Source organism: Doryrhamphus excisus, chromosome 2 (assembly GCF_030265055.1).
Source record: "Doryrhamphus excisus isolate RoL2022-K1 chromosome 2, RoL_Dexc_1.0, whole genome shotgun sequence".
Classification (NCBI taxonomy): Eukaryota; Metazoa; Chordata; class Actinopteri; order Syngnathiformes; family Syngnathidae; genus Doryrhamphus; species Doryrhamphus excisus.
This window is the reverse complement of record NC_080467.1, coordinates 15,015,626-15,027,885: the sequence shown is the minus strand read 5'-3', so window position 1 is coordinate 15,027,885 and position 12,260 is coordinate 15,015,626. Positions and strand designations below refer to the sequence as shown.

The window sequence follows — 12,260 nt, the reverse complement described above, 5'->3', positions numbered from 1 at the left end:
ATACTGAAGGAGCTGGAAATACTACTAAATACTGATATCATGTCAAGTAGGGTAATCATAGTGATGTGTGTTCTGACATTCATCATATTAAATATAACATTGACAGAGCTTTAAATGAATCCAAAAATAATTGTCATGAAACAGAACTATAAAATCAACCGTCCGTTTTTTTAATTATAGAGAGTGATGACAATGATAACTCGTCTGTGTGTGTGTGAGAGAGAGAGAGAGAGAGAGAGCAGCAGTGTGATTGAGTGAGTGATCTTAAATGACTTTAATGATAATCCACATAATTTCATTACATGTACTTAATGTTGGTCATTAACCTCATTGCTTCTCAGTACAATTAGCTCCCTGCACCGCTGCCTTATATCAACACGGTGACTGTTTCCAATTACAGCCACCACTATAAATGAAATTAAACATTTCAGCATTGCTGATTTATTGTTAATATATTACCTGTGTTAATTATAAGATCGGTGGCTACGATCTGTAATCAGAGGAGATGAATCGTGCAGCTCGGCCGTCTGGCCACCCGTCACTCCCTCCTCTTTTTCTCTCCTCCCGACTCATTTGTTAACAAGGTGGCCTCGGCCTTTGCCTCACTCCTTCACACACACATACACACACACTCAGAGAAGTGTGGGGCCAGCTGTTAGGGTGTATGCATGCGTCTAATTCCTGTTGCATTGTGGGAGTCCATTATGCTGTTGTCTGGTGAATGGCTCCCATTGACTCAACCTTGACATTATAAGCTTCCCACTAATCTCTTCACTTCATATATTTGTAAGTCTCTCTGCCTCACTCTCCCTCTTTCTCCTGCTTACTGTTAGATTCCACACATGCAATGCTGCTGCATGTCACCAGAGGACCTTACTATGAGAGGCACTGCACCATCAGTCACATTTTAATTGGCATTTTCTGATCGAGCTATCATCAGAGCGAGCTTTTTTTTAGGATTGTCTAACAACATTACATTTACAAAAGAAGAAGACGAAGCCAGAGGGAGGGGGGCAATGTTTACACCAACAGGGAGATAAACTAAAGTGACAGAAGCTGAAATAAGACTATGGACACAATCAGTGGTGGGTGGTGAAAGTGATTATGTCAAGACACTGATGACACTGTGGCCCAGCTTGCTGGCCCTGACAGGGGAATCTGATTGACCAAAAAACAACAGCCTCATTGCCAATAGTGAATTATAGTGCAATAGTGCACTTCTGAAGGCCCCAGGCAGATTAGATTAACGTGGCAACACATCTTATCACATCAACAATCTGATCTGACAAAAAAAATCCAATATACAAATACACTATTGGAACAATTTTTTTGGCCAAACCCTGAAAACGCCACCATCCCACTTTAATTTATATTCTTTTCCTGGTTTTCAGGTAATTAGTTTTCAACAAAATCCTGCAAAGTTCTCATTTAAAAACAGCATAATTCCAAATTTTAATTTAATTTCTGTTCCTGTTTTTCCATCTGTAGTATCACCATGGGTTTACCGCTCAACCCACCAGCAGATTCAGCTCGCTCAGCCCGACATGCCCTCTCTCTTATTGCAACAGCCCGACCCCCTGCCTTCATTACCACTATTGCAAGAGAGGTGAGTCCTAATTATGGAATGATCAGCTATGGTTTAGTTTTTTGTTTTTTTTTAACATTACAGGGTTACATAATTCAGCATGTGTGAAAAGAAGTAGGAAGAAGCTGGGTTAACTGTGTCTCTTCTCTGTGTCTGTTACTGACGATTCATTCACATTTATATGAAATGAAATGTTGTTATTGTTGATGGTTGTTGACTTTCACCTGCACCAAGTCCTTATGAGTTCAGTCTTTAATTACCTGGTAGTCATGATGATTAATTTAATATTTGTCCAGTTCTTTCATGCCTTTGGCAACCAGTACTTTTATTATTCATAATTATTACAACATCAGAGTTTCACATTTCATCTGTTGAAATTATTTTTGCAGGTGCATCGCTACAATGCAGCCCAGGCTAATTCTCAGTCACAGCAGAATGTTCACACTACCACTCTGGCCCGAGCCAAGACTGAAATATTGAGAGTGATTGACATCCTGATAGAGAAGATGCCTGGAGACGTTGTAGACTTACTTGTCGAGGTAAACATATTCATTTGTGTTAAAGGAAAAATCTTTTTTTGTTGCAATTTTGCCATCATCCACGATCTGTATGTGAGACATGAACACACGCTTTTCCCTTTTCTTTGCGTTATAAAGTAATAAACAGCTAACAGTGCACGCAATGGGATTCACTTAGATTATATGGACTTTAGACTATAAAGCCCTAGAAAAAAATGCAAAAAAATGCAAACAAACGGCAACAATGTTCCATTTACATAATCTGACCTACTATTAACCAAGCTATAGTGACCTTTTTATTGTAGGAGCTAACACGAAGAACTACTTTTCTGGCAGAGTGACACAGTGTCTTGCTCACAACGCTTAAGTGGTAATGTTAGCCACTGGGGTTGCTGCTGCATCACCTGTGAGTTTGGAAAAACTTAATTCTAGGTTATAAAAGTTGGTCGACTTTGACATTCCAAATGCTAAATGCTCGTTTGCTCTTGGCATTTTTACTGGAGGACAATACTGAATGTACCAGCTCAACAGGGAGCACAATTGTTGTCCTGAAAGATGCAGCCATCAGTCAGTATCAGAGCGGACATTGTGACGTTGTTATTTTGTCAATCAAACATTTAGCACCAGTGCTTCATGATAACAATACAAGAATTCCTTAGTGTTTCACTCTAGTTGGATCTGTCTGGTATCCAGCAACATTATTCTCTGCTTTGGGGAAGGAAAAGTAAAAAGTGGTTCTTGGTGGTGGCTCACACGAGGTCTGCCATGATTAGTGATGGTAAGCGCTTTCTCTATTGCTGTTATTGATGGAAGGAAGTTCCAGTAATGCTTAGAATATGGCACAATAGAGTAAGTATTTTATCATGAATGCACCTGCTACTACATGGCAACAGCATGTGTATAAAAACGCAAAAATGTATTTGTTTTAATGGAGCGCTTTATAGGCAGAATAGGTGAATCCCATTATGCGCTTTATTAGCAGCATTGTGCTAGCAGTTTTTCAATATTTAGAACACACCGAAAAGAGAGTGTGTGTTCATGCATCCCCTAATCATTGTGGATGATGGGCACAATGTACATAAAAAAGTGCAATTTTCCTTTTAAGTTGTGAATTCCGCACAGTGTGTCTCAGCACAAAGCCGTGCTAGTTGGAGCTTGCTCTCAACATCTCTGATATGTGGTATAATATATAATTATATAATTTATAGTATAGGAAAGTACATCGAATGGCATATCCTTATCTCCTCTTCCTTTTTTGCCATCAGGTGATGGATATCATCATGTACTGTATTGAAGGCTCTCTGGTGAAGAAGAAAGGCCTTCAAGAGTGTTTTCCTGCTATTTGCAAGTACGTTGGTTTCTGTGTTGGAATTTACACATTTCAACTACAACTTGAAAACAAAAGCGAAAAACACCGTAAATGTTGGTCTAGATTGAGAGCACCTGAATGCAGTTATACGCAGTTGTCCACTTTGTAACATGGAATATTTACACCGAAAGACACGCTATAAACCTTGCAATCCTACCGACACTTGGTGTGGCTTATAGTTGGTAATGCACTCTGAAATAGGTAAAAGGATGTGGGCCTGGACAACATTATGGTGTTATTTGCTGTTTGTTCATTAGTTTATGTATTCAATGTACTGTTGAGTGTGGTTCAAATTGTCCTGTCACCAAAACAGCTCAATTAGGCTATGTTCATTCTTGCTGTCTGAGTGTTTTGTTATTGGCAACTTTTTCAGGTTCTACATGGTTGGTTACTGTGACCGCAGTCACCGTATTGCTGTCGGCGCTCGCCAGGGTTCTGTGGCCCTGTATGATGTTCGTACAGGAAAATGCCAGGTACATTTAATAACAAAAACTTAAAATGCCAGCGATGTGTCTGTGCCCATCCCTTCTTGTCATGGGTCACATCATAAGCCACTCTCGTGTGCATTATTTTCAACATTCATTCATTCATTCATTCATTTTCTACCACTTATCGTCACAAGGGTGCTAGAGCCTATCCCAGCTGTCTTTGGGCGAGAGGCGGGGTACACCCTGGACTGGTCATCAGCCAATCAAAAGCCACATATATGTAGACAAACAACCATTCACACTCACATTCATACCTATGGACAATTTGGAGTCGCCAATTAACCTAGCATGTTTTTGGAATGTGGGAGGAAACCGGAGTACCCAGAGAAAACCCACGCATGCAAGGGGAGAACATGCAAACTCCACACAGAGATGGCCGAGGATGGAATTGAACCCTAGTCTCGTAGCTGTGAGGTCTAGCCCTGTGCAGCCCTATTAATTTCAACAATAAGTATTTATTTTGTGTTCCCTTAAATTTATATTCTGTTGAAATTTTCGGTCCACAGTGCCTACTTCAACGTCAACATACGCATATAGTCCACCGCTTTTGTTGACATAAAATCAAAGATCCAAAGGGGTCATTTATATGACAAATAGGCCAGTTCATATTGACAATAGTTGTAGTGCACAGTAACTTCCTGTTCAGTGCAAACTAAGCTTCAAAATAATATGTATCAAAACATGCAACAAAATGACCACAGCTGCTCTATTAGATAAGAATATAAAATATCATATGAAAACAGAAGAAGCCAAATAAAAATGTGCAGAAATGGAGGAATATGGTTGCAAATGGTGATTAATCATGATTAATTCATTTACAACCTTTGATTAATCTGATTAACAATGTTGTAAACCTTAAAAATCAGTTTTTCAGGGAATAGTGGAGACCATGGCAAACTTTTTTTTTATTTACTGTTTTTGCATGAAACAGATGTTGATAGGGAGAAAGATCAGGATGATTCTTTGTGCTAAAGAAGCAGCTGGACACAAAAATGCACACATACATGTAGCTGACAAAGGCCTGGTCACAGAGGCTGATCAAAGCTGTGGCAGATGGCCATGCAGTGGCAAGCTTGCTATGGTTGGACACACACACACACACACACACACACCATGTCCCCAGGCATCAGGTGTACTGAAGTACGAAGTGCTGTAAATGGTTTCAGTGTGCTTCACTGCTCTCTGATAGGCTGATATTATTTATTAGGCAAGTGTTTTCCCAAATTTATTGAGCCAACACTCATATTTTTACATTAGAAGTTTTTACTGCTTACCAGGTTATGTACAATTATGTACATTCTGCCTGTGAATATAAAATGCTTGCATAGATAAATGAATACATTTGAATGCAAGATGCATTTTGTTGTAGTAAGTAGTACATTTCAGACCAAATACGTGAAATTTGATAGTTTTCCACAACATACCTGATGATCTCTCACGGCACATGTTACATGGACAGCATATACTGTATGGTTGGGGCCAATAAAATGTTGTTCCACAATCAATACCATTTCATTAATCATATTAGAAGATGCATCTACCAGTGAATGCTGTCATAGAAGTTGTCTGATTGATCATCAATAAAGAAGCTTTCACCATTTCCCTCCCACAATTGATGACCCAATAACTATTGACCCATTTTGGGACTGACCTGACCCTTGGTTTTGGGACTGACCCATCTGTCGATAATGGTGTGCGAATGGTGATGATATGAAAACATCCCAACGGTAATGCTTAGTTTGTCATGTCATCAGTCGTTTCATGCTGTTGTGTTCTTACCAAATACACAACATTGTTGGTCTGATTTGCAAAATGTCATGTTTCCCTTTCAGTTTCCTGGTGTTGGGAAGGCTCATTAGCACAGTTCATTAACTCACTGACTGTAATGCTCTTATGTGCATTCAGCTGTTTTGACATTACATTGTTTGAGTACACTCTCATGACACTCTGAAGGCAGTGCAGCTATGAGAAATAACGTTTTGGCTGTCTCCGCTAAGCAACCAATACAAGAATAACACTGGAACATAAAAAAAAATGGAGAGATTGAAGAGCAAAATTGGCTTGGAACGCTGGCAAAAAATCTAATTCAGACTTATTTCTAGCTGCCAACACAACTGCAATCTAATAGGAGGCAGAGAACCAAGTAAAATATGAGATTTTCATTTAATTGTCGTATTATATTTTTCTTCTTTAATAGCCGCACACGGGCTGTAATTCCAGGGTCTTGGGCGCCTAAGGCGACATGCCTTAATCTCATCTAGCGGTGAGCGTTTGTAATCCCAGTCACAGGCAGGGCGGGGATGGTGTTGGAGGATGGAGATTTCGTTGAGGGCGTTTATTATGTTACATACTCTTCATCTGGTGGGACACTTTATTTGGTTACACACGGTGCAACATTGCTTTATTTCGTCCCATGAGTTCTGGACTCGAATGGCAGCATCTGTTGGACCAGAAGCTGCTCCTCACGTGATGGAATTATCTCGCTCCGTCCAAACACTTACTGTCAAGAAAAGTGTCCAACTTCTTCTGCATTGCCTCGATGAAATTTCAACAAGGACCAAAATATGTTCCTCACCTCATCTTTATAATCACAAAATAGGATTTACTGAAGTGTGGGTTTAAGATCCAAACCCATAAATTATTTGGAATTATTTGGAAATTTGATGATCCTGTAAGTCAGAGAAAAGTAGCAAAACACTTGAACCATACAAGGTTCTAGTCCAAAAAGGTGTTCAAAACCGCAGTAACCCTGTGTCACATGATGCAGTTTAGTGCCCCAATAACCAAATGCACCAAATTCTAAGCTTATTGAAAAATTGACTGGCTTAGGTTCCTACCTTTGGCTGCACGGTGTTCGAGTGGTTAGCACACAGGCCTCACAGCTTGGAGACCTGAGTTCAATTCCACTCTCGACCATCTCTGTGTGGAGTTTGCATGTTCTCCCCGTGCATGCGTGGGTTTTCTCCGGGTACTCCGGTTTCCTCCCACATTCCAAAAACATGCTAGGTTAATTGATGACTCCAAATCGTCCATAGGTATGAATGTGAGTGTGAATGGTTGTTTGTCTATATGTGCCCTGTGATTGGCTGGCAACCAGTCCTATCGCCCGAAGACAGCTGGGATAGGCTCCAGCACTCCCGCAACCCTTGTGAGGATAAGCGGTAGAAAATAAATGAATGAAAGGTTCCTACTATCATTCTTAACAGTGATGATCTCTCTGTTTGTCTCTAGAATATCCATGGTCATAAGGGTCCAATCACAGCGGTGTCATTTGCCCCTGATGGCCGTTACCTAGCAACGTACTCCAATGCTGACAGTCACATTTCATTTTGGCAGGTAAATATTTCCTCATTCCTGTATCGTCCTCTACATACATCATGATTTTATCATGATGAGCAAAATATATCAGTGGAATACATGATAGTGATTTATTTTCCTAGTTAACTCACAATTAACCATGAGTGCTTTTTGTGTTAAGTTTAAATTAAAGACTTTAAATTTGTAGCAATTATACACGTTACACTGACAAGCTTAGTTGTGCAAGTGGTGGGTATGGCATGTCGACATAGTTTCAGGCTTGGCCATAGACGGTCAAAGTGTCATAGTGTGACTGCAGATGGTCTTTCTCACAACCGAAATTGGTTTGGTAAGAATCCAAGCCGCAACAATACAGGGTGGTTTGCTAAATGAGACCACTAGAAACTGACTGGCAGGCACCTCCATTGCACATGAATTACCTCCTGCAACCAGTTTCACAGCCTCTGTGAAATGTGTATCATAAAAGGACGCACCAAAACAGTCCTTACAGGCCATGATCAGAATCAGATATACTAGACCGATGGTGCGTTATAAATGACAAAGAATTTTTGGGCTGTGCCATGGCATCATATGTTGCTAAGCAATGCTGAGAGTGGGGGTGTGAGGACTCATTCAACGCTGCTTGAAGTTTGAATTCCTTTTTATTACACTCTGGAATGCCTGTCAAAAGCATGCAACTGGACCCCCCATGTTGAAGATATTTCACCTTTATTCCAAAAGAACTTCAAACTCGGATATTTTGACATTATGTAAGCTAACAACTGTAGATGTACTAAAAAGATATCTATATCTAGTCTATATCTATTGCAAGAAACAATATTAACCATCTGTCCTTTTCTGTTTTGGCTGTTTTTATTTATTTATTTGAATTCTTCTTGTATTTTTATTTCATAACACTGACTTTATTTGCGTAATATTTACTTTTATTTATTTACTATATTTACTATTTATTTACTATAAAATACTTTTATTTATTTAATATTTTACTTTTTTCATGTAGTATCACAACCTTTTCCCAATTTAATTCTATGAAACTTTATTCTTTGCTTTGTTTCTATCCAAATGTGCCAAGGGCCAATAAAAACACCCCTGCCGATGATGATGGCGCAAACCTCCTTGTCTGTTTAGTGAGGGCTTCTCTACTTAGATACATAGACGGTTTCACTATCACCAATTTTGACGTTGTCATGTTTTTTATTTGACACAAAGGAATTCTAGACTTTTGGATTAAAGGTGCATTGTCTTCAACAAATAATATGGAAATAGCCTTTTTCCAGCCTTTGCAACTCAAGTGCTAAGGATTTTATTGGAAAAAAGGTCCCAAAAAGGTGGCTACTATGGTTACATGACACTCATTCTATGAATATTTGAGAGAGGGACAATCTTGTCTCGGGAAACAGGTTTTCCCCCCCAACTCCACCGAGAAAAGCAGGAGTCTGACGTTTTGTAAAGCAGAAACTCCTGTGAAATTTCCTACCTCAGATGAACACCAGTCTGCTGGGCAGCATCGGAATGTTGAACTCGGCCCCCCAGTTGCGCTGCATTAAGACCTACCAGGTTCCCCCAGTCCAACCAGCGTCTCCTGGCTCCCAGAACCACTTGAAGCTTGCGCGTCTCATTTGGACTTCCAACCGGAACGTCATCCTGATGGCCCACGATGGCAAGGAGCACCGCTTCATGGTATAAAACCCGATAGATACTTTTATGGTCTTGTATCGATCAGATCACAGTCAGAAAGAATGGGAAGTTTTAGTGAGGTCAAAGGCAGCGACAAGGACCTGACCTATACAAAAAAAACATTTTAATGAGAATCATCTGAAGTCCTTAAAATAAGAACCCAACCTAAGTAGGTTTACGTGTGTTTTATCTCCCACGGTGATCATGAAAGAACTCAAGCGGTAATATATTTATTTGCTGTAGCACAAGGCTTGTTTACGTTGTATTTTGCATCATGTAATTGAGTTATTTATAACTTCTAGGCATTCCTAATTATTTTTAGTTTCACTCATCAGTCAAAGTTTGAGCCATAAAAGGTCCAAGCATTCATTGCTATTTATTTTATGCTAGCCTTTATTCTGACGGCACAATAGGTTTGGTTAACTGTGTGGAATTTTAGTACAGTATTTTATTTTTCTTTTAATATTGCTGGAATAAAGTGTTTTTTTCTCGACTTCTATGACTGCGCGTTGTTATAATATAGGAGATGAGATTTAGTTCTGCACTAACCCGTGTCGGCAACCTTGGCATCGCATGCAGTAATTGCATTATTCGATAAAATGGTACAATAGTCGTCTCGTAACTTGAAAGTTGAAGTCTGAAGCCCGGTTTCTCTTGATCAGCAACATAAACTATTCACTGTAAGGAAACATGGAATGCGGTACAATTTTCATTCAAATCCTGTCAAAACAGGACACACACACGCACACAACCATTTCCAACATACAGTATTTGACTGACATGCATAGAATCAACACACTTTGAAGGTCAGTTTTAGTTTTACCCACAGTCTGGGGGGTACATGAAGTACTGTACATACAAGAGCTGGTGTACAAAGTAGTGTTGTGTTGATCTTGCACAGTGTCGTCTTTTCTCTTATAGTGACTTCCCGTTTTAATTGCTGCATTTCCGCGTTGATATAATTTAGCATTCCTGAATATTGAGCTACTTTATCATGCATGTTTATGAAGCAAAACTGTAGTACAGTGGATCTCTGTTTTTCATGGTGGTTACTTATGTGCCATGGTGAAAAATCATCATCGATATGAATCTCACAGATCACCAAGCCTTTCTTGTAGCTGGACATTGGCATTCTCCTCTGATTTTGGATCAACATTTGCAATTAAAGTGACTGTTGTAATTATTAGATTAAATTCAGGTCTAGAAACATCCTCTTCTCTCATAGGACATCGAGTCAAAGAAACACTTAAAAGCTAAATATGTTTCCTTCTTACCATAAAGTAATGACACACGTGTTATGGATGCATTGACATCACTGCACATCATTAAGATTACCATAATTTTAGTTTGGACCGGTTTGCCTCAGATTATGCAGAGTTTTATGCAGAGATCCATTTATTCATCATTTATTCATATGTGTATACAGATATATTTATAGATTGATGGGTTTGTGTACATTTTGAATTATAGTCTCTTTTTGGGAGTGTAAGAGATGTGATGGAGTTTGTTTTAGACACTTATTGCTTGTTTTGTTGACCGGTTACTCTTCCTTTCTCCCGACCTCCGCCCATCTTTTCCGTCAGAAAGCTTCTAACACTGCTACACTGTAAACACACGTGTCAAAGCTTTTCACAAGTTTCTTCTCGATCTAGTAGCAAAAAAAAAAAAAAAAAAAAAAAGCCAGTAGCTCATCAGGCTGTTTTTTGAAACCTCCTCCTCACCAGTGTAGGTCCACAGAGCTTTGAGATCTTAATCTTGGCTTTTCTGCCGCACACTCACCATTTTGAGAAAATCTGTTTTTGTCTGCCCCTTGGGGAGAGAAGGTGAGAAAACGAAGGCAAAGAGGAAGAGCTGAGGAGTAAGTAACAAGTGAGGAAGAGCAGTCATCCAAGAAAAAGAAACTAGAAGATAGCGTAGTGGAAACCTTAAGGGTTGGAACATTTTACAGTACATCGTCTTCAGGATGATGACACATTTTAAGTCAACTTTATCAACTTAGTTTTCACCTTCAGCTCATTTGGCAAAACATAAAATAAAAAAAAAGGCTTGAGATGCTGGTACGGGTTTAGTGTTATGTAATTGTATTTAATGAAATGACCATTAGGGGAAAAAATGATTTCATCCTCAGCTGATTTTGTAAGTTTACAATGAACAGTCTATCATTTTTATGGTATGTTTATTTTAACCAACAAAAAACTTGAAATCACAGCCAGCAACAACCATTCTGATCCCCTTACAAAACAGTGATGTACTCATGAAAGCAAAAAGCTTGGTGAGAAAGACCGCTGTTTATAATGGAAGAAAAAACAGATCGCTCTGGAGCGCCACCTCAAAAAAAAAGGCAAAAAAAAAGCAAATACTGATAGTGGTGCAAGAAAGTTGAGTCTCACTGTTAAAATAAACTAAAAAATAATAAATAAATAATAATAAAAATAAAAATCATAAATAATAACAAACTTAAAAATGTTTTTAAAATTAACTGTTCATGCAAATTTCACAAAATTAGCAGGTGATGAAATAATTATTTCCCACACCGTTGTGTGGTAATGTGCTGTAAATATATGAAGCTGTGTATTACGTGTCTGTGTATTGTGTGTAGTGCATGCATGTGAGCCTCTCGGTGTACACAGTTTGAATCCACGATGTATCAAATCAATGTGTAGTGGTAATGTGTTTGTTTTGACTGTATTCCAATAAAGACGGAAATAAATCTGCGTAGTCATCCTCCTTTGACCAAAAGTACGAGTGTAGCCTTGTGTCAACATGTGGCATGTTTGTATTGATTAGTACACAAGTGTATCTGCTCCATCATGCAGGCATGCAGTGAACAAGACAAGTGGGTGTGGACACCATGTTGGCTCTTGACTGTAAAGGGTGTTAAATGATAAAAGGCTGCAGGGTCAGTGTTCCTCTTCTTGCTGTTGAGAAGGCTTAAGCCTTAACTCGTTACTGCTAGAGCTATGTTTAAAGTCGCAGGAAGGCTTCAAATTGTCACAAAAACTCTCCCACCAACTTTTATTCCTTTGTTTCCCAAACTCGGCCAAATAGTTTTTTTTTTTTCTGGAGCACATACAGAGACATGTCTTATCTTTGTTTTGATTTGGTTCATATGAAAAAAAACGTGCGTGTATTTTTCAGTTATTGATATTTACCAAAGTTGCAGCTTTCTAACTTTTTTTTTTGCTGGAGGTAGAAAGATTAGCAAAAGGATCTGGGGTTATTTAATCGATACTATCTTAGCGCTATTGATGGTTTACATGGCCTTGCAGAGGAAACAGACAAAATAGTTTGAAGAAAACACATGA

General features: G+C 39.0%; 1 protein-coding gene across 2 annotated transcripts in view; it reads left to right on the top strand.

The window, feature by feature from the left end:
- The window catches only part of LOC131106833 (WD repeat-containing protein 7), a 64,943-nt gene extending 53,274 nt beyond the window's left edge, over positions 1–11,669 (top strand). For both annotated transcript variants that reach the window (XM_058056294.1, XM_058056288.1), the window contains 6 exons: positions 1,489–1,606; positions 1,975–2,124; positions 3,369–3,451; positions 3,846–3,945; positions 7,192–7,296; positions 8,761–11,669. In XM_058056294.1, the coding sequence (XP_057912277.1) occupies positions 1,489–1,606; positions 1,975–2,124; positions 3,369–3,451; positions 3,846–3,945; positions 7,192–7,296; positions 8,761–8,964 (760 nt within the window). In that variant the 3' untranslated portion in view covers positions 8,965–11,669. The remainder of the gene's footprint in view (positions 1–1,488; positions 1,607–1,974; positions 2,125–3,368; positions 3,452–3,845; positions 3,946–7,191; positions 7,297–8,760) is intronic.
- The last annotated feature ends 591 nt before the right edge of the window (positions 11,670–12,260 follow it).